The sequence below is a fragment of the Aythya ferina genome, assembly GCF_964211825.1.
Source record: "Aythya ferina genome assembly, chromosome: Z".
Taxonomy (NCBI): domain Eukaryota; kingdom Metazoa; phylum Chordata; class Aves; order Anseriformes; family Anatidae; genus Aythya; species Aythya ferina.
This window is the reverse complement of record NC_140299.1, coordinates 41,958,265-41,980,957: the sequence shown is the minus strand read 5'-3', so window position 1 is coordinate 41,980,957 and position 22,693 is coordinate 41,958,265. Positions and strand designations below refer to the sequence as shown.

The 22,693-nt window shown below is 42.5% G+C and overlaps 1 protein-coding gene across 2 annotated transcripts in view; it reads right to left on the bottom strand.

The window, feature by feature from the left end:
• Nucleotides 1-22,693, bottom strand: part of LOC311427490 (transducin-like enhancer protein 4) — a 97,928-nt gene that overhangs the window by 20,538 nt on the left and 54,697 nt on the right. For both annotated transcript variants that reach the window (XM_084504891.1, XM_084504892.1), the window contains exon 8: nucleotides 22,673-22,689. In XM_084504891.1, the coding sequence (XP_084361017.1) occupies nucleotides 22,673-22,689 (17 nt within the window). The remainder of the gene's footprint in view (nucleotides 1-22,672; nucleotides 22,690-22,693) is intronic.

The window sequence follows — 22,693 nt, the reverse complement described above, 5'->3', positions numbered from 1 at the left end:
GAGGAGAGACCCAAGTATTGTTCCCCACATATATCACCAGTCACAACAAACATTTTAAATATTTCCTGCTGTTTCCAATGTATTTCTCTAGTTACCCAAACTGAAACCCAAAACCTAGTCTGCCACATCAATATCAAGCTGTGTTTTTTGTCTCACTCACTGCCTTTTCCCTGTATCTGCGTTTTCAGATACCACAGTCTCAGTAATCTTTAGTGAAAAATGCTACTAACTAGCTAAGAAAGACACAGAACAAAGCTGTTTTTAATATCACATGACCCTGCTTGAGCTAACTGAATTGAGCTTAGTAATCAAGGGTGTGATAATTATTTTTAATACAAACTATGATTAAGATGCAAACTTTGAAGTTTTATATAGCATTTTTACCCACTAATTAACTTCACTAATTGCAAAATTAATGAAGTTAATTAGTGGATAAGGGTGTCATAAAAAAAACATCAAAGTCTAGATGTGCAGTGCTGCTGTAAGAGCAACAAAATGGCCGTAAAAAAAAGCCCACAGTAAAAGGAACGTGTGGGCTCAGCAGTTCATCTTCGAAAGACAAGTGTTCTCAGAAGTTTTACATGAATAAAAATATAGATATGTATATCCATTATGCATATGAGCTTGTAATTTCTTTAAACATAACCATGCAACTGTTTACATGGGTGATCTGCCTGCCCTGCTGGTACCACTGTGATTTCTAATCTAACCTAATCAAAAGCACCAAAGTCTAGGTGTTACAAAATGGGTGATAAAACGAACAATAAACCACTACAGCATGGATGTTAATTCTAGTCATGTATTTTAACATACACTTATCAATTTGCTATGAACTGAGCCGGCCACACAGGAGAAATTGGAGATACCCAGCAATTTTGACATGTAATCCTGTCAGCGTGTGCTGCTGTTTCTCCGGTCCCTCCTGGTATACAGGCACACAGTGGTGGCAGGAAAAGGAGGTGTTTAAAGCAATGGTGAGGGCTGCTGGCTAGCCTTTCACAGATGGATTTTTGCAATAAATCCTTTAAAATACAGCTTCTCCAGTAATCACTGGCTGAGGGACATAACACACATAAGGCCTAATCACTTCTGACACTGTGAGGGTCAAAGGATGGAGAGAGAACCAATGCGGCTTAAGTACAAGCAGTGAAGTAGTAGAGGAGCATAGCTGTGAGGCAAAAAGGAAAGACAGGTTTAGGTTAAAGTATATCTTAGCACAAGCACATGAAGGTAGTGAAATCAAGGAGTGTGGCAAGAATAACAAGCATCCTTTGGTAAGCAAGATGGTTTGAACAAAGGACCTGGTTTCAGCAGGGAACAAAAGAAAAAGAAACAGACGGGGCAGGAAAAGGAGTTAAACACTTCTGATAGGTTTACAGAAGCTTCAAAGTTCACAGATTACATTTACCATCAAGCCCACTCTTGTCCACATCTGCCAACTCGTAAATATTGAATTTAATTGATGGTAACACAACCCAGGCATTCTCAAACATTCTCCCCTTTAATCCGCAAAGCAATTCACCTGATCCATTTCCCACTTGCTGTCCCTCAGTTCAGTCTCCTCCCTTTTGAACAGATCCCAAACCAAGTCCATGGGCTTCAGCACACGGAAGAGCAGGTGATTTGGACAGAATGAAAAGATTTACCAGAAGGTGTTAACATATAAATTACAACTGGTACAGGGAATACAGAGGGTGAGAGCCCCAGGGCATATGCAAGATGCAAAGGAATTCTGTCCTTAATGATGCCAGAACAGATAAATACTCCTGAAAAAACAAGGTGTGCAAGTGCAGAAATGCTACCTGACAGAGAAAATTCTGCTGCTGGCATATTGGAAAATAAATGCCAAAATCTGGGACAAGCCTGCATATCAGTCATCACAGCGTACAGAATCCTAAACGTTATTTTAACCAAAATCAGAGACACTGAAACAGAGGGGTCAAAGACCAGTGAGTTACAGAGATTCAGAACGACTGAGGGTAAATACAATCATCTCTGGAAATCTGAGGAACAGAGCTGTGCCAAGGAAACACAGAACTACAGCTCTGCTCTCCTCAAATATTTATTTGGGGTTCCAATTACTGATCTCTCATGCTATTTCCTTCACCAGAGACCTGAAACAGTTTGAGCAGCTCTAGCAAAATAGAGGCAGAAAGAGAGAGGAGAGTGTTGGGAGTTAACTAGAGAGAACAAGCAAGGGAGAGCACGCAATCACAGGATAAGAGAAAAAGCTCAACCAGCCAGAGCATTCAATGCAGCAATTTAATTGTGGGCTCACCACCATGAAACAGAGAGAGACAGATAACCACCAGCCTGCATTACAGGCTTTGATTCAGCAGCATGCCACAATGCGAGGAAAAGCAGCGGCGCTCTGTGAGCATTCTTCAAAAGCCGGTGACGGATGCACACAGAAAATTCCCAACATCCAACATATCTCTAGAATATTAACACTAATTACATTTCCATAGCAGCTGAATCTAAACAGAGCACACATGGTAATTTGGTTAGTTTTAGAACAGTAAGAAAACACTAAAGACGGAATGTTTTATGGTATCCATTAAAGGCCTATGTCAGTATGCTTTATACTTCGTTAAAAAAATATCTATAAGAATCAAGAAATCCCTCTGAAGAACAGCTGGCCCTTTTCTCAGGCTGAGTACAAAAGTAAAACTGTTATCCTTTCACTTTGCACAGTAATTAAAATGGACTGTACGGCACTGAGCCAAGCTGAACACGAACACTTCCCCGCAGTGGCTCAAGCCACGGGGGTTATAAAAAATATCGTCAGTACTAGCAACAGAGGTCAGGAGGTAAAAATACACACACATACACCCCCCAAATTTTCCATGTTAAAGTAATAACAACCAGATTTTAAGGTTTACCTTCTCTGGGGATAGCTAAGTGGATTCACTTTTCATGTGACAGGTCCTAACAACTTTCTCCAGGGATTTACGTCCCCTATCTAATTCTTCACTTTGACCGGAAGGATATAACCTGGCACTAATTAGCCTTTTTTGTTGCTGTAAAACCACAGAGATCATGTCTGAAGGCAGTCTCGTGGGACATTCCATTTAGCTGCTTTCAGCAGACATTCAGATCAGATACTTTGCCACAGTGCCCCACATTTTTACTTTTGGTTACATCTAACACAGGTTATATCCATGGCAAAAGCATCAATTTGCATTTTCACATTTCTGTTCCTTTCCAATGTATCCATACATATAAATTCTTCAGAGGAAAACATGTTCTTTTTTTTTTTTTTTTCTTTCTGCCTGTCTCAAAAGTTGCTTTGCTGCAGAGACGACCTAGGAGATGACAAGAAAACAATGCAAATGATTGTTTTTACTGAATACTTCGAAGGCTTCAAATACTAACGATCTTTTTCCACACTTCCTAACTTGATCCATCTCTTCCCCTTATTTTTAATCCTATTTTTTCCTGATTTGATAGGAAGTTATGGAGGATACCAAGATTATAAAAAGCACCCTATATTTCAATAGAAACATTATGTTTACTTCCACATTGCTTCAATCAGCAGCAAAGCATTCATGTTTATCTCGGATATTAAATCAGAGACTGGCAATTTGCTCACTCATCTCTTCCTGTGTCAGATCTTATGTTGCTTTTGAAGACCAAATATACTTCAGCCTTTTCTAGTCTCCTCCATGACTGAGGAAACCAGAGCCACTGCTACTCCTCCATGAAAACAGAATTCATTATCCAACCAGTGCAGGTAAATAAAACATGTTTGGGTGCTACGAAGTATTGGAAAATTGCAGTTCATGGTGATTCTGAAGAAAAGCATTTTCTCAAACATCTAAAAAAATATTTTCCAGAAAGAAATCTTTGAGCACTACCATTCACCTCCCTGCCCACATAACATCCAAGACCAGTATCTTTGCCTCACTTCATTTACACTCACCTACTTGTGTTCCCAAGACCCTTGTTCAGGAAATTATCCTATTTCCTATTCAGGAAAACACTCAAGCAGTTGCCAGATTTGAGGCACACACTTTGATCTCAGAGAAGTCACAAGGCAGATAAAGAAATCAGAAGAATGTACATATGTGCTGAACTTTGGATGCCTACTGTGTGCTACCCTGACTCAGGACCTCAGCTGGTTGCAAAAATAATTGTGCCCAAACTTATTTTTCAAATCAAGGATTATGGTAAGTGGAACGGATAGAAGAGTGGTAGGAACACAGATCCTGCAGTCAGCCTTAAAGCAGTTACATCAGTATATAATAGCACATTACATGTACAACACCTACTTTGAAGACTGAGAAAATAAAACACACAGTCCTTCTGCCAGATTTTTAGATGCATTACAGCTCCTGAACATCCTAGAGCTTTGCCAAGAGAAGCAGCAGTAGCTTTTATTTTTCTGGTCTTTTCATTATTTATATTAGACAGGTCATGCTGTTAATTTTTTAAAACGTTAAAAGCACAATCAAATACTAACTTCAGGCTAGCTGGAAATGTTTTGATGTCAGCAATGAGCAGCCAATACATTTTTAATTCAGGTTATAGGAGAGGAAAAGCAAAAATCTCCCTCTTGTACTCCCTACACACTCTGCCAAGTAGTTAAGTGTGATAACTGGCATGCACACATATGACCTTCTGTTCAATTCAAATGAGTTATCTCAGATAATTTGTGAAGACTGTTCTCTCTCATTTAAGTTCTTCATAGTAAAATCCATCTTCCCCTTTGCTTTTGTTAAGGGAAGGCTACAGTAATCCCCCTAAAACAGCATCCTGGCAAACACTCCTTAAATTATGTAATTCACTAGGTTCAACTCTACTGTTACAATCATTTTCAAGGAAGATGTGTATAATACATTACCATTATAGCTATACAATCCTGAGTTGAATTTTCCTTGGCTGAATTCCTAACATTTTAATGCTGAAATTGATCTGTTTTAAAAACATCATGTGAAAGGTTTTTTAAATACCATACATGCTCAAGCTCTTTATTTTAAATGGTTTAGAAATGAGCTGGTAGAAATACGGGGGGGGAAGGGGGGGGGGGGGGGGGGCGGGAATCTTGTGTTCTCTAATCTAGCATTAAGTACATTTTAAAGAACAACAGGCATGTTTCCAAACAAAGTATTGCAGTGTACAAATTACCCAGCAGGGATGGAGACAATACCTATGGTGTGGCTTTAGATCTGCAAAGAAGTTGTCATTTCATCAAGGTTGTCTAGGAAACCATTTTTAAAATTTATTTAGAAAACAAAAAGAGTTTATTTCCATTTGGGATGCTTATAGAAAAGCTGGCTAGTAACAAGTTTATTAAAATGACAAGTTCAAGGTACTTTCCTTGTTGACTGTAAATAACCACCCTGTGAGCCAATTAAGAACATGGAGATCAAAGGCCCAAGCAATGCTATAAAACAACGAGTCAGTGTTAAGAGAAAGCTTCCTCAAGCTACCTTCAATACAGGAAATTTCCTCTACCCACCACTCACTCTCCTAATGCAACAGCAAAGATAAACCTTTTTCAGTTTGCTGTGGAGTAGGTAAAAAGCTTACACCTACATGTTACTGGACACCTAAGCAAGTGGCTTGATTTTATGCACAGTCAGGGACTGTTTTAGCTATTAAGACGGATCCAGATGAGACTCCAAGCAGCTAGATGGTGAGAAGGCAAGAAAAAGGGTTGGGGAGGTGTATTAGGATGCCTGCCTCTAATTTGCAAAATGGGTTTCTCAGTTGGGAAGTGTTATTAGATCCCAGATTGCAGCAGTTTGTCAGTGCATTTGTTCTCCTTAGTAGCTGCCAAGACCGTGACTTTTTGAGGCAGAAGTCAGCATTGCTAGCAACCTGTCTCCCAGTGCAAGACTTGACTATTATTATGATGATCTCTGCACACATCAGATTCAAATTTGACATCAATGTAGGGCACGCTTGTCCTGATGAGTGAGTGGGGTCTTTTCACCGTGTGCACAGAGAACTGCCAGCAAGTCTCTCACTAGAATTTAAGAAGCTGAATTGTAAGTCACACTGCTGTTACTGACCGACATCTGGGCTGCCTGATCAAGAGTGTACTCTGCTTCCTTGAAACACCACCTTGCTTATTCCTAGACACAGCTACATCCTCCCCTAGGTTAGAGAAAATCTTGAATTTTCATTAGTGCTTCCTGTAATTAGGGGACAGATGCTGAAAGCGCTGAGTCCATTCCCCTCGATTTCCACATTACTGGGTGGAAGTTAGGGAAGGGCTTTTAGCATTGTTGTGGCCAGTGAGATCGTCAGACTGTGCGTTGCACGCAGACTTTAGTTTTGACAGTAAATGTAAATTTCCATTTAAAGACACCTAGAGCACCAGATGGAGCCCTTACAGTGAGAAAGTGTAACAAGCTCTTTCACAGCAGGCGTAATTGTATCCAGAGCTCTAGCCCGCAGATGGAAATCCTTCTTCTCTGCCTACACCATCTCCCCACAGAGCGCTTTCACTACCGCCAAAAATCACATTCCCATACCCACCTGTGGGGCTGCTCCCTCTGCATACATGCCAGAGGACATGGGGGAGCGTCTAGGAGCCCCTCAGCACCCCACGTTAGCCACGGGTCTCAGTGGCATGCTGCACGGCATGGTGATCGACTGCTGAGTGGGTGGGTTAGGTGAGGGGGACGTGGCAGGCGTGCTCCCCGTGCTGTGGCTCTCCCAGCAGTGCAAGGGGGTTCCCCTGATTCTGCCACATCTACAGCCCCCAGCACTACAGACGGATCTGCTCCACACAAAAACAGCAATGTGATCAAACCCTGAGGAAGGATGAGAGTTCAGCTAAAGCTTCTCCTCTGAAAAAATGTACAGAGACTAAGTACTCGGCTGAAACAGGTATTAGCCCTGAAGGACTGAGCTGGCAAACTTAACCCACAAGAGCTACCATCAGAAAGCATCGTCTATACATTTGCCCTGAATAGGACTCAAATGCACTGAGAGATTGAAAGGGAGGAAGGATCAAAAATCGTGTTTATATTTGGGAAACGTAGGTTCAGTAGTCTGCTCTTTTATCTGATTGTGTGAAGTCAATTAAGCCTCTTCATGTCTCAGTTCATTATCTATAAGATAGGGATAATTTCAGAAGCCTAGAGAGCCTTTCTTTTCTTTATAGGGTTGGTGAGAGGATTAATGTGTTGAAGATTTGGAGGTACTTCAGTATTATGGGGATGGATCCATTAAGTACCTGAGACTGAAATGGACAAATAAGGGTGGAGAAGAAAAAAATATTCCTTGAATCAGCAAAAATACAATCACAGCAATCCAAATACTGTAACAGAGTGGCTATACTCCAGCAACTAATATGTCTACAAATAGTAATTTTAGCCTTGTCTTAATTTGCATAAATCCATATCACACAAACATATGAAATGTAAAAGAGGAAACACTTCTGCATTGTTTATAAGTCTGCCATCAGCAGAACTCAGAGAGGCTAAAACCGCTACATCTGAGAAGTAACTAAGTACCAAAGAACAACATTTCAGAGATTGTTTTTTTATTATTATTATTGTTGATGATTTTGTTTGTTGTTGTTGTTGTAGTTTGTTTGTTTTCTGAATTACCCATGGGTAATAGAATTAAACAGGAAATCTGCTATCTACAGGCTTGTCTTTGAAATGATTTTTCTCAAATTAAACTTATGCATTTGAAATGTGAACAAAGCCAAACCTGCAGCTGCCTAATAAACTCAGATCTGTACTTCAAAATGCATAAGGCCATCTCAAAGACAGCCAGATGTCAGATGAACCTCTCTGATTTCGCAGAGCCAGTCTTCCCATCATCACTTGTTTTACTATAGCCTACTAAGTATGCAGCCATATCCTGCTTTCTGCTACACAGTGTTTGCAATTACAGCACTCCATCAATATAAAAAACAAACAAACAGGGTGTGTGCTTATCTGATTAAAATCCAATGTAAATTATATGCAAAATAGGTGCAGCCCACTGGCTTATGGCAACTTGCCAATAAAGACCTTCTGTGCTGAAGGCTTGTGCATCACTGATTTAGGGCGTCATCTCTCTGTTATTCTTATTCTGTCTCATTATTTTACACTTTCCTATGCTCTATTTTTAATGTCCTCTCCCAACTCTGCTCTTATTTCTATCTGGATGCTGGCACTCTGCTTTCTTACCGTCTGATGCCAGTCTATGAAAAAAATCTTGCACTGTAACGCGTAATCACTTTGTAATTTGGGTGAGTCCAAATCCATTCTCAACCTATGTAGTACACCACTCATCTCCCTTCGTCTTGCTGCTGTAATCATTCACAACTATTGTTACTCCCATGCAAATTCTTTCCAGAAGCACTTTCCTGCTTCCAGGTCTTGGCTTCCCAAAACTTGTGCTTTCTCCTGGTAAAGCACAGCTTGGGGCCATTCTTACAGGTCCGTGAGCAAAGCAGATTAGCCCAAAGAGCTAACTCTCTGTAACCAAGTACAGGGGAAAGTGCATTTCACATGAAATCAGAAAACTATCCAAGCTTGATTAAAAAGCACCCAGGCAATGCTGTAGAACATTCATGAGTTATTTCTTCTGAATTCTCGCATAATTTAGATGACTCAAAACTGGATTTCCCAAATGCTGTGCAGAGATGATTATGGGATATATTTGTTTTGATTGGGCTTTAAGTCTCTATTTTTCAGAGATTTCTCACTTTTCCTTCATTCAGGGTTGAAATTTGCTATGAGAATTTCTTTAGCCCCCTGTGAATTCTTAAGGGTATTCCCTAAAGAGAGAGACAAAAAGAATTGGGGATTCATCATGCACAAGCTGATATTTACAGTAACACCACTCCCAGTACATGCCTGCTGGAAATAGCTTGATATTTCTTCACTTTCTTTTAATATTTGTAGGATTAATAACAAATTCAGGCCCTGATCCCACAGTATTTAACATCCGGGCAAAACACTCCTTGCTGACGTCCACAGGGCTCTGGTTTGGCACAACAAACACACTGCAAGTTACAAAAAAAAAAAAAAAAAAAAAAAAACACTCAGCAATGGCAGCAGTAAAAGGCAATTTCTTCCTTATCTCTTTTTGTGCTTCCCTCCTTTTGTTGCTGTGAAGAGGCTTGGAACAATATGGCAACCATAACAAAGGGGAATAAAGAAAACACTCATGGATGATTGCTCAAAGTGGGTCCATAAATGCCACGATTACCTTGCTACTACGGCATTTGGTTTTAGGACAACTTGAAGCTGCACGAAGGCAGGCAACAAAAAATACCTGCATATGACAACTTTGGTGCTCCAAACCATCAGGGTGCCTCAAATACCACTGGGCACGCACACTGCAGCAGAAGCAAGGAAGACCTTTGTGTGCCTTCAGACAGCTGTAAAAAACTGCATTTTCTGCTCTCATCATAGTGGCATCTTCACCCCTGTGAACTCTATTTGCCACTTTCCAGTTGACCTGCACAATACTCAGAGGTTGATTGTTACAAGAAAACTGTAGCTGCAATAACAAATATGAAGCATCTCTCCTGCTAAGTGGTAAGACCTTCCAGATCATACATTAACTTCCTCCATGACCAGCCACGGTAACCATATTTCACAATGCATTAAATGCATTAAGGGTCCCATGCAAACAATGCGCAGGCACAAAGCTCAGAGCCAGAGACAGCTAGAATGAACTTGCACCTCTTCCAGGGCCGAAACAGCCTTTTCAGCAAAGATATCCTAAAGTAACTCTATTCTTTTCCCTCTATTTTCTGCCATCCGTCATGAAAGACTTGAAAAGAAAGGACAGCTGACAAAAAAAGAAGTGGCAAAACCGTGAGTCAGACAGAGGTAAAAAGGTTAGACTCTGGGAGCCAGAAACCACAAGGATAGGCCTCTTAGACACGTATTTTTAAACGCTTCCTTTTGCTCTCCTTCCTCTCTTCCTGAAAGAATAAATGCAAAATGAAATCATCTTACAGAAGGACAGCCGCTTCCCCCCTGTGCTCAATCATTCCAGTCACACTATGTTGTCCAGTAACCTGCATTGATAATTCCTCATGAATAAAATGCCAACATTATCATCCTCAGCTATGTTGTTGACATGCTTTTGCTATTTCACTAAAAATACCATTAATTTTCTGGCTTCACAACAGCTGAGCTACTCCCCATTTGAATATACAAAAGAGTATTTTGTTTAAACCAAATTAAAAGCGTTCCAGTAAATGACTTCAATTTTGCTGGCTATACTACTTCAGTGTATACTGCTCTATTTAATCCCCTCTTTTCCCAACTCTACCCCTTCTACCTCCCCCTCCTTTTCTTTCCTTTTTTTTTTTTTCCCCATCCCTTTTTATACTTAATCCTTTCATGCCAGGAACTGGATTTGCCCAGCAAGACATCCACAGTCAGAAAGAGCTTCAGAAATGTGGTGCCAAAGAGTTAAGGCGATGGTGAAATTGCCTCTGCTCTGTTTTTATTCACCTGTGTTTGCCAAAACATATTTAGCAGGGAGTAAAGGAAGCAGAAGGGGAGGGGGGAGCACACAAACACTGAACACACCTTCCATTTCCCATCCTGATAAGTGTCGACATTCCCCATTTAAGTCAGAATGAAAACCACCATTACTGCCAAGCCCTCCTGGCATCTCAACACTTTATTTGTTCCCATTTGTATCTAATGCTTTTGTCAACAGTTCAACAAAAGTCAAAGCAAACAACCCACTACAAACACTGGGGGTAACAGCAACAAGCATGAATCCTTCACAATTATCCAGCCCAGCTGCTCAGTGCCTGTCCAGGCTGCTTTCATTTACAACAGTGTCAACAAAAGGCTGAAACCCAATAACTAGGTGGGTCAATACTACCACTGTAAACCCTCCAGAGAAGGAAATGCTGTTCTCCTGCTTTACTGCTTCAGCAAACATGCAGAATAATTCAGTTAGGTAGACAAGTGCTTGCCTAATCATTTGTTGTCTGAATTATTCAAGGCTTTCCCCGTAAACTACTAAATGATGGCTCTTCAAATATTTCCCAGGAACTACCAGATGTCCGACAGGAGAAAAGGAAACATTAAGCAAATTCTGACACAGCAGAGGACAATGGCAACCTATGATCCTGAAAAGCATAGTGTTCAGAGGATTAATGACTTCCTATGCGTTGTTTCTGGTGTTACTGTATAGAAAGCAAACAAGTTTTTAAAATACAAGTGTTAGGTACACATCAGTCTATTAGTTGCCTGATCTTAATACGGCATAATCAAGGCTGCTGCCTACAATTTTTCTTCCTCTCTTTTCAAGTGTAAATTGTAAAAGAGCCCTCTCCAGAGAATATGTAATACGTGAATAAAAATAAGCACAGCCATTAGTAAGGTGGACACAGGCAACGTGCGTTTATTCCCACATCTCTCTCTCCACTGCTCATTTGATCTCTTCCTAATCACCCACCTCAGTATTTCTTTCTCCTCAGTTATCAGGCAAATGTTCACGTGCTTTTCTCCAGAGGTTTCACGAGGGTTCATATTTACACTTTCAAAGAGCAGCATAAACCAGTGTTACAAGGCAGAATGTTTAAGTGGTATTTCATTTTTTCCCTCAGTTGTCTCTTCAGTGCAGGGAACAGCCACCTTCAGAACATGCATTTCCTTGGTTATGTTGGCTTTGGCCATAACCACATAACTGCGTTAACATACTGTTTTTAAACTTCAAGAAAATGTTAGTTAACAAGTATTGGTGCTTATTTTGATTTAATCTTATGTTTGGCACCACTAAGCCTAGATAAGAGCAACTGCTTCATCTACGACCAGTTTACATATACATCACAGTGTAGTGTTGGACGGATACATATTTTGAGCCAGAACACACTATCAAATACATTTATAAATATTTTATTTTTGACATCCACAGTAGCAGTCGTGCATGCTGAATATCTAGTATTCCAAAGAGAATCCCTGGCAGTTTTAAGACTTAGCAAAACAGCAAGAGAAATTCTGTCTGTATGTCAAATTAAAGCACATATTTTTGTTTTTATAATTAAAATCTGTAACATATTTTGTTTGTAAAACAGTTTTAGAGTGATTGCACTGTAACAATCTCTGGAGTTCTGTGTTGTCAACATAAAAACCTTTTTCAGTCAAAAAAAAATTTCATCCCATTCCTGTCCAAAACAATTATGAAACACTCATCTAGTACGTAGATGCGGCTATGTCACTTTGTGATCGCCGCAGCTGTTTGTAGGCATTCCAGCCCTACTCCACTTGGTGGGCAACTTCAGTTACATTTACTACTATAAATCAAACTAGCACTATTTGCAACACTAGGTTTGTTTATCAGTAGTCCTAACAGCAGCACCTTCATTGGTTCAGTTGATTAGCAATATTTGTAAAATTGTTTAGGGACCATGGGGACCAAAGGCACAAAGGAGAGGTACTACAGCACAAAAAACACTTGGCATCAAACAAGTTTCAGCTTGCACGAACTGGAGAAAAGACTGCACTGTTTGGTGCTAGATACTCTAAAGAGAACTGGGGAGAGAGAGGGGGAGAGACAACATTACACCAAATTTCCCCCCCTTCCTATCCTACGGAGCAGGAAGAAGGGACCCAAAACGGCAATTCCAGCCTGTGCCATGGCTGGAGACAACACAGCTACCAGAAAACTTTCGTGAAGCACACAAGAGTTCCACAGAAGGTCTGCTAAGTGCTTAATTGCGTTCAAATACCCCGCGGTGTGATATAAAGCTTTCAGGCTGCCTAGGTGGTGAGCATACAGTGCTTTTTACAAAGGCACCAAACTGACCCTGGACAGGCTGTCTTTATGCTGAAAGCAGGGTGCCTTTCCTACTCTAACACCAATTATGCATAGTGACAGGGCACTTGGAAAGACACCTTACTTCAAGGGAATGGCAGAAAAAAGGTTTCTCTCTCCCCACAAGGTTTACTGGTAATTGATTTTAAAAGGCTTATTTTCACATTATTCAGACGTTTTTCAGAATTCCTCTCACTTTTTTTTTTTTTTTTTTTTTCCCCCCCCACTATGGGACAGCAAAGCTCACCACAAAATATTTGCAGGTGAAAGAATTGAAAGGAACTCCTTCTCCAAGCAGGGGAGGAAAAACATAACATTTGTTTCCTGCAGGGCCACAATAAATTGCAGTTTGGTGTTTTTAAAAGCAGCCCTGAAACTGAGGTGCGACAGACCTGTGGCATCAACAAAAAGAAATTCAGCAAACATCAGGGAGAAACAAGGCAAGCGAAGGCGCAATTATAATTACTTCAAGCCAATTACGGTGCTTTCCTAACGCCCGGCGCTGCAGCATCGCAAGGGGAGGCTGCGTTTATTGAGGTCAGCGCTGGCTTTCAAACTCCAGCAGTGACCTCCGCATCGCCTGGCCGCTCGTTACTGAAACAAAACGAGCGAAGGGCTCGGGATCCCGCCGGGCTCGCCAAAACCCGTGCCGACACCCACTCGGACCCGCGGAGGACGAGCGCAGAGCCCTTCCGCCCCCCCCCCCCCCCCCGAATCAGGGGAGGAAGGCGGCGTGCCCAAACCCTTCCCTTCCCCGCCCCAGGCGATGGGGAAACTCCCCCAGCTGTCCCTCGAGAGGCCGGGGCACGGGGTGCAAACACAGCGAGCCTGGGCGCTCATTGCTGAATGCCCGCAGCTCGGAGAGCGGGGCGACCCGAGCACATCAGCCGGCTGGGGCAGCGTTTGGCTCCCAGCACTTCATTAAGTCCATGCCGCCCCCTGCCAGCGCTGAGCTTGTTTCCAGCCTCCCCCCGCTCGGGTCTGGTGTTTTCCCAGCGAAGCCAGGGGACGGCGGGGCCAGAAGCGAGCCAACAGCGCCCCGACGGCACCGCGGGGACGGAGCGGGGCGGCCCCGGGTCCCCCGGCGCTGAGGGAGGAACAAGCTTAAAAAAAAAAAAAAAAAAAAAAAAAAAAAGGTTACTTCACAGATGTGCATACGTTTCACACACAGGGTGCCCCGCGGTCTGTTACCAGGGCGACGGGAGACCACCGGCGGGCACCTCATTGGCTTCATCAAGTGCGCCCCGGGACGCGGAGACGGGGAAGGGACGGGGAGGGAGGGAGGAAGGGCAGGGAGCGATCCCCGCTTGCAGCCTGCAAAGCCCCAGCCTGCAAAAGCCCTAGGCTGCAAAGCCCCATCCCGCATAAAGCCCGTCCCCGGTGCCCACCCCGGCCGGGAGCCGTCCCGCGGGCCGCACCAGCATGACAGCAGCCGCTTCGGCAGCGGTACGGAGGGGAAAAGAAGAAAGGAAAAAAAAAAAGAAGGAAAAAAAAAAGGGGGGGAGCGCACCAGTTTCCCGGACACAGTGAGGGAAACCTCGCCGTCTCGTTTTTGGATCGCAAACCCGCCCGAAAGGAGCCGCTGCTCCGCCGCCTCCCCGCCCCTTCCCCGTCCTCCCCTCGCTCCGGCCGGCGACGGGGCCGCGATCGCGACTGTCACGACTCTCGCAGCACCGGCATCAGCAGCAGCGCGCACGAGGCGCTAATCCAGCCGCAGAGCAGAGAGAGGAGGCGAGGGCGGCGGAGGGGATCAGTGGCCGAAGCGGCTTACATTCAGGTTCGCGGGAGAAAGAGCACGCAGAGACAATCATTTCCTGGGAAAAGCTAAAGCCTAATGAGAATTTACTCTGCCGCCTTTATTCAGACAACCAACCCTTTTGTGGCTAGGGCTTCCTGAGTGACAGGAACCCAGGGCCCCTTAATAGGATTTCCATATTATTTCCAACACCTGCCTAGAAGTTATTTGTTTACATTGAAGGAGGCAAGATTCTCAAATCAGACATCTGCTTCTGGTTCAGGCATATCTTAGGAAACCATCTAGAAAGAAGCTTTGTTGCTATGGAGACATTTTTATTTTCTTCCCTTAGTTGGCTGAAAAAACATTAGCATTTCCAATTTTTGTTCTTCAAAAGGCCAAATGTCGCTCAAGAAAACACAAAACTTTTCAAATCGTCATGCAGAATAGGCTAATCGAGCTTTAGATATTTAATTAATTATTCGACTCAATTAGAAGTGTACCAGAGAGAGGCAGGAGGCCCAGTGTAACTTTCCTGCAAATTCTCCTCAATGGCTGATTCCCGCTGGCCAGCGTAATTGCTCAAAAACACATCTAAAACTTTGCAATTCATGATGCACTTGACAATCTTTCATAACAACTTAGGAATCAGTCAGACCACTCATTTCCTCCAGCTTCTTCTAAAATCAGCCTCAGAAACCAAAAACACTCTGACTGGGAATTTACTTCTTTCCCAGCGCGGGGGAAGAGACAGCAAGAGCTGTGTAACACCAGCATTAACCTGCTACTGGCACTCGGCGACTTCAGGCAGGGGATGGAAAGTTGCAGTGCATTTTGCCCATGTTGCTGACTCCACAATGTAATCTCTTTTCCTCTTCTCCCTCTAGTAGATAATTAGAATGCCCAATGAATCCATTGATACACATTAAAATAAGGGATGTCTCAAATACCTTGGATGCAAAGGTCTTAATTACAACTCAAAATTAAAATAGGCGATTAGTGCTCAATGCAGAGAGAAAACCTGTCACAGTGCTGGCATAAGCACATAAAGCAGCCACCTAGTTTGTGTCCCGCTTCAGTAAAAGTTGATGAATATTATGTATCTTCTCCTATCCCTTAGGCTAACACCTCTTTATCCGAACCTGCAAACATGTGCTTCATTCCAGACACGTTCACCCTGAGAAAACTGGTGTAAACACGAATGCCAGCATTCGGGGTATGATTTTAATTGCACACTTACATTATAATGAGGACTTCAAAAAAAGACAATAAATAAATCCATCTCCTTCCTCTGCTTCTTTCCTCCTAGCTATTACACTGTCAAAGACTTTGCGCTGGAGAAGACCTTTCCACCCACCTCCTCACCCCAGCAAACTTCCTCTTCCTACTCTACAATGTGAAGTCATAATCTTGTATTATCAACATCACAGTCTGTTGCCATGGAAATAATTAGACATGACTGCTCAGGTTAGAAATTACAGCCCATGTAAGTGTTTGCCTCCTGGGTGAAGAGAGCATCTGGAGAGAGAACATTTGAGTTACCCTAAATCACCAAGTGGCAAAATAAAGTTTGATAGTGAGAAGCGCTGCAGGAGCTCATCCAAATGTGGGCACACCACTGAGTAAGAGTCACCCTGCCGTAACAGGCACGAGCAAAGAGGCCAGCATAGTTTATATACAGAAGAAGAAAAAAAAAAAACATTGGGTAAAGGAAGTGAAGACATCAGACATGGCAGAATCAATTAATTCTTTGATAGTAGAGTACATGCTGTTACTTTCATACGAATGCTCTTCACTAAATTAAAATTCCCAGATGACCTCATTAAAAAGGCAAATGATGTGACACTGAATGAAAGAAAGGAATGTAAAATTTAGTTAAAAAAAAAAAAAAAGAGAGAGAGAGACATACCTGAGGTTCAGTTTTGTGTTTTAAAATCTGTTAAAAACCACAGACTTGAATGACATGCTACAAGTCTAACTATGAAAAGGTTATTAAGAAAAAAAAAAAAAAGGGCAATGCCAAAAAATCAACTCCATAGGATAGACCAAGACAACAAACAGGACCCTGCTAATTAATATTTGTTCTGCTTCAGCAGACAGTTACTGGACGAGACTGCAACAAACAAGCATGTCTCACCCAATCACATCATTAATCCATTCACGTTCACCACCTGAGGACCAGCTATGCCCTACAGATATTTATTCATCTGTTCCACATACAAACAATTACAACACATTTTCTGGAATTAGAGCACCTGTTACATTCAGCACAGCTTACATGCCCAGAGGCAGATATCAATTAATACTGAACAAATTATTGTATCGCAAGCCAACAGAAGTTACTCATTATATTTTGATAATGCTCCCCCAAAACACCCATGAAGATCAAAACACAACTCTTGTGGAGCAAAGTTTAGTTCAAACGTGTTCAGCTCAAAAATTACCACTTCATCATTACAGAAAGCAAAATACAAGCAATGCCTTGTTTCCGTACAGAGAAAGGCTCACGCAGAAGCCACGACACGAATACGAAACATGTTTTGATTTTTACAAGCCTGTGAAGAGCTTTTCAGCTGAGTGGTATTAAAGTGGCAAAATGAAATGATCAGGAAATAAATTCTCTAACTTTCTTTAGGCATGTAACAGATAACTATGTTTCTTTGGCTCGTTAAATACAAACTGAATGCAATGGTGTTTGGCAGGAGACTCATATCACTGGAGGAACAATTAAGATGAAGTCTACTGCAGCACATCACATCAGTTTGTGGTGTTCTTCCACCAGTGGAAGAACAAAGTCCAAGCAATGCGATTACATTTAGTAATATCCAGAATTCTGATCATATATGTCGGTCTTTTTTATTTTAAACTACCTTGTTCTTTTCAGAAGCATTACAAGTATCAAATAACAGCTGCAGGAGTAAGCAGCTTACTCTTACTTACATACTAAGTGAACAGAGGTCTAAACACTTAATAGCGGCTAACAGAGAAGCTAAATTGAGACAGGCTCAGGTTTTAGCAAGCACTGGAGCACCTGCCACCAGAAATGTAAATGGAACACGAGACTCACACCACCGAGTCCCCTTTCTCTGTATTTGCCACATGTATAATTATTAGCCTTCTCACAGATTAAGGAAAAAGTAATCTTACTGCTAAACCCACTTGAATTTGCACTGACAGACTTCTAGTTCACTAACATGTTGGACAGAAATGCATCTCCAATCTGCATTTGATTTGTTATTTCAGAAACTAAAATTATCCTTTCATGTAAACCTTTTTTTTTTTTTTTTTTTCCAGAGGGATCTCAAAGAGGCTATTTTATTCCAGCCACAAGATAGCAGCTTTTAATTATTGACTTATTGTGACTGAGATGAACTCATAGAAATGAACAGTTTCCACCATGTTGGCATATCGTACTACAGGTATGGCCTGGCCCTAAATAATTTACAATTCAAATGAAAAAAAGAAAAAGAAAAAAAAAGGAATAAGGAAAGATACACCACATGGGTATAAAGAACAGAAATGGATTAACAACAAAAAAAGTTGCAAAAGTTTAGTCCCATGTACAGGGCAGTGATTTGAAAGACTTTGAAATTCTTGAATATGTTGGTAAGGGACATCACTGGCTGTGACAGACCAAAAGCTTGGCAAGCAGCTGGGAGCTTCCTTTAGTCCGGGTATATCAGCCAACGTCATGGAAAGAGACTGCTACCACTTGATTACTGTCTGCTAGATGACACCATCACACACAAAATGCTTCCTTAAGCTTCTTCAGAGGGTAATTTTTACAGAAGGGGCTTTGTTACAGACCAGAGAAACTTTTGTCAAATTTGTCCCAGAGACAGTGGGTGAGGAGCAGGGCCAGGAAGAATGACATGTCTCCTGACTCAGCAGTCCTCATAAGAGGTGGAAAAATCCTTGCAGGGTGCAAATAGAAAGCAAGGGCACACTGCAGCACTGCAGAATCATATTTTATTTATTTACTAGTCAGTATAAAAAAAAAAAAAAAAAAAGCTTACTGCATTAAAGAGGGAAAACATCAGGTCTTCTCAGAAAAGCCACATGTTTTAACTGTGGAGCTGCTTGTTTGTCTTTGTGTCAAAACACGTATTATTCTGTCAGACCCCTTAAGCCACCACTACACTGTCAGCACAGCCCCTTGTTGCCCTTCCCTCCCCTCTCCTCTGCCTTGAAGAGCAGACCCATGACCCAGTTTACTGCATCTCGAGCTCTTCCTCACTTCGAACTTTGCAGAGGATTTGGAGGACTGAATCTGACACAAAATCAGAGAGTTCCCAAAGCCATCCTCCTCCACCGAACTTGCTGTGCAGATGGTGATCTATTATTTAGGAATAGCTCCTGGACAATCTCATGTTATCTGGAAGGTCCCTACTCGTTTTCAGCAGTGAACTGCTTGCTCCAGGGAGGTGCTGGGAAGGATGCAAGGCCGGGCTCTCTTATCAGGCAGAAAGTGTCATGTTTAGAAGAGTGATACAAACAGAAATGGGACTGTGTCTGAAAAGAAACAGCCTTTTGATGCCAGCCTGCCTTACTCCATGGCTGCAGCCTCTGATCTTGGCTTCAGTGCTCACCGGTGACATGAACAACTTGCCTGCCACAACCTCCAAAGAACCCGTAAAATCTTGCATGCAAAAGGTGTTACCAGCCCAGCTCTTCTCTTCCTGACCCACACACTGCTCATTCCTCTCTGTGCTGAGGAACTGAGAGCAGCATTTCCAGCTGCTCCAGCATAGCATTTTCCATGGGCAGAACTACAGGGAGGGTCATGGTGAGCATAACTGGAAACAAGTTTCACGAAGAAAACTGCCTGCCAAATCAAAGACACAGGAAGTGGTAGCATGAAATGGCGAGGGGAAATGGGACACCTCAGTCAAGCTCCTCTATACCGATGGGCAGGATTCCTTCGTTATCTGAATCATACACTAAAGCGTAAATTTACACTTTACGAGCTATTCTAAAATCTGCCCTGCTTAATAATCTGTATCAGCAAGAAAACACTTTAAAGTGTCTCTCACAATTAAACCCAGGCACAACCTTGTATAAATCAAAATTTTGCTACCATATCAAAACGTTACACTGGGGCTGTATAACGTTGCCCATATCCTCATTACATGCTACACTAATTACTACCAGCAGATTCAGAATTTTCTGCACATTAGAGGCTTTTAGAGGAGCTATAAAAAATTTCAGGCACCATTAATTTAAATTTGTATTGAAATTTCCTTTTGACAGATGGCCAAAAATTACTTATTATTTAGAGTACCAGAGCTGGCTGTTTGCACATTAGAAGAGGAAAGGGAAAAATTAAAAGCAAGAAGGAAATTTATGTCACGTTCATTACCTGTTAAATGTTAAGGAGCATTATCCTGCATGAATAAATTATTTCATACAAGCACACAGACTCCAGCTGCTGGCAACTGGCACGTTCTGGCTGACAAAAAACATCTCAAGTCACACAGCAGACGATCATAAAAAGCCTCTCTTAACCAGGAGCCACTTAAGGGAGGACAGATCAATAGAACAAGCGACTAACTGCTACTCTGGGCATCACTGAAAACATTTAAGGAAATTAGCAAACTATTTCACCTTGCAAGGCTGGCAGCAAGCCCCATAATGCTGACACACAAGCCAACTCACAACCTGAACACTGTACAAGACAAACATCTACTTATCATTTCAAAATAAATTGCTACAAAGTAGTGACACCCTCCTCTCAGTGTCAGAAGCTGTATGAGTAACAGTGCATTTGAATCATTCTAAGTAATTTCAGATGAACCAAACAAAATCAGTCTTTTCAGTATAAACACATCCGCAATACTCGTACCAGCATAAATACCCCAACATCTCCCAGACATTACAGAAACAGGACTAATAAATCTATTTAAAACAGTAATTGGCATACCCTATATGCTAACAGTTCTCTTTATTCACCTTCATGAGTGAAAGGCTTGTGGTCTCAACTATACAAGTATGCAAGCCTGCTAAAGAAAACAAGCATTTTTATATTCTCAGATATATTTAGATATCTGCCCTACTTGCACTTGTTTGTTTGGATGTGGAGAAAAAAGAAAAACGGCTAAAACTATTTGCTCAGAGTGAACAGGGGGTTTTCTACTGAAATCATCTGTGCCTGGTTTCACTGCACAAAGCAATAATCCCAGTTTCTAGCCCTCGTGACAAAGAAGCTAAAGTGAAATCCAATGCACTGTTGTCCTGTGTCGGTGGATAGACAGCTTCAGTGCCTTTGCTGCTCACAGTAAAAACTGACAGTTCCTGTCAGCTCCTGGTTGTTATGCAGAACTACGTGGGTAACAGTAAAACTGACAACAATCAGCTCAATTTCATTCTGCTGGGACAGAGCAAAGTTGCCAATGGCAGAATAGATATGTGGGGAAGGGCATGGGACACGTCCCCACTGGGAGCTGCTGGAGAAGCAAAGGCATGCCCCCTCACACAGCACCCACTGGTGGGACAGGTCTCTGGTGGGGCAAAGGCCGTGCCTGGCACTGTGCTTCTTCTGACTCTGTCCAGGGCACATGAGCAAAACAGAATCCTGAGCTGAAGGGACCTACGTTGAGTCCAACTCCTGGCTCCACTCAGGACCACCCAAAAACCAGACCATGTGTCTGAGAGCATTACCCAAAGGCTTCTTGAACTCCAGCAGCTCGGTGCTGTGACTACTGCCCTGGGCAGCCTGTTCCAGTGCCCAACCACCCTCTGGGTGCAGACCCTTTCCCTAACCCCCAGCCTGACCCTCCCCTGTCCCAGCTCCATGCCGTTCCCTCGGGTCCTGTCTCTGTCCCCAGAGAGCAGAGCTCAGTGCCTGCCCCTCCTTCTGGTCTATCAAGATCTTTCTGCAAGGCCTCTTTATGTTTGAGGGAGTCCACAGCTCCTTTTAATTTAGTATCATCTGCAAACTTGCTTAGTATGCATTTGACTTCTGCATCCAGATTGTTTAAAAAACACTGAAGAGAGCTGGCTCCAAAATGCAGCCCTGAGGACACACTACTGGCCAGTTCCTGGCAATATCATCAAATGCTCCTAAAACTTGTGCTGTGAACACCTCTTCTGCTGTTTGGCCACCCCCGAGAATGAATCACACGGTTCTTAAATAAGCACCACTGAAAACTTGACAAATTGTTTGCAAGTGTTCAGTAAGACAGGTACACATGTCTTGCCCTTTGTAAGACAAGCGTCTCTTCCATTTCACACTCACCATCACCTAAAACCGCTAAATCTTACACTCCTAAAGATTGTGCAAGCTGTTCAAACCCTACTCTGTAACTGCATCCAGCTACCCAGGGCTATGCAGGTCACTGTGCAACCAGCAACAACCGCTTCCGCTGTGAGTTGGTAAATGGCCAGTGGCAGCAAGGGGAGGAGGCTGATCCAGGAGAGGGCAGATCCAAGATGCACCTTTCCATTTGCAGCATTAAAACTCCAGCATCCTCTGTGAGACTTTGATGGTTATCAAGTACAGACGGGCACCCAGGAATAAATGCTGAATTGCTGCAGTATGCATCACTGAATGCTCAAAATTACATGAGCTGCAAGGTATGTATTAAGGCTGTTTATAAACACTATCATTCACAGGATGGTGCACGTATCTATACCACAGAGTCATTAAGAGTGTGAAAACTGACTTCTGGAAGAGAAACATAGGATTCTTAGAGTGAGTGCTGCTTTCTGCAGATCCTTTCACTCTAGTCAGCCAACAGCTCCTGAAACCACAGCAGGTGGGACCCTGCTTCTTTCCTGCAAGTGACACAGCTCTCCATAACTGCAATGCAAATGGTATTATGTGGATATATCAGAATTATAGTTTTACAGCCTCTGAAGACTTAAAACCACTGGCTAATTCTTTCTATCTCCTAAGTTTACACAGCGACTCAGGACAGTCCTCTTTACCATATGTGAGAACAGCCTCAACACTGAGAGTTGGCTAAGGGGCAGAGATCTGATCACCAGTCTCACTGGATGATGGTACATCACCTGCAATCCTAGCTGCATTAGGACCAGCAATGTGTGATACACAGCCTATTCAGGACTCTGATAATGAAGGTCACACCCTGGTTTCACTCAGTGACTTCTTCCACCACTCCAGACCACATGTCAGAAAAATGCATTGTGCAGCTCTTTTGAGCCTATCCTTCCACCTGCAAAATGGAATCCTACCTTAATGGAGTCTCTGTCTGC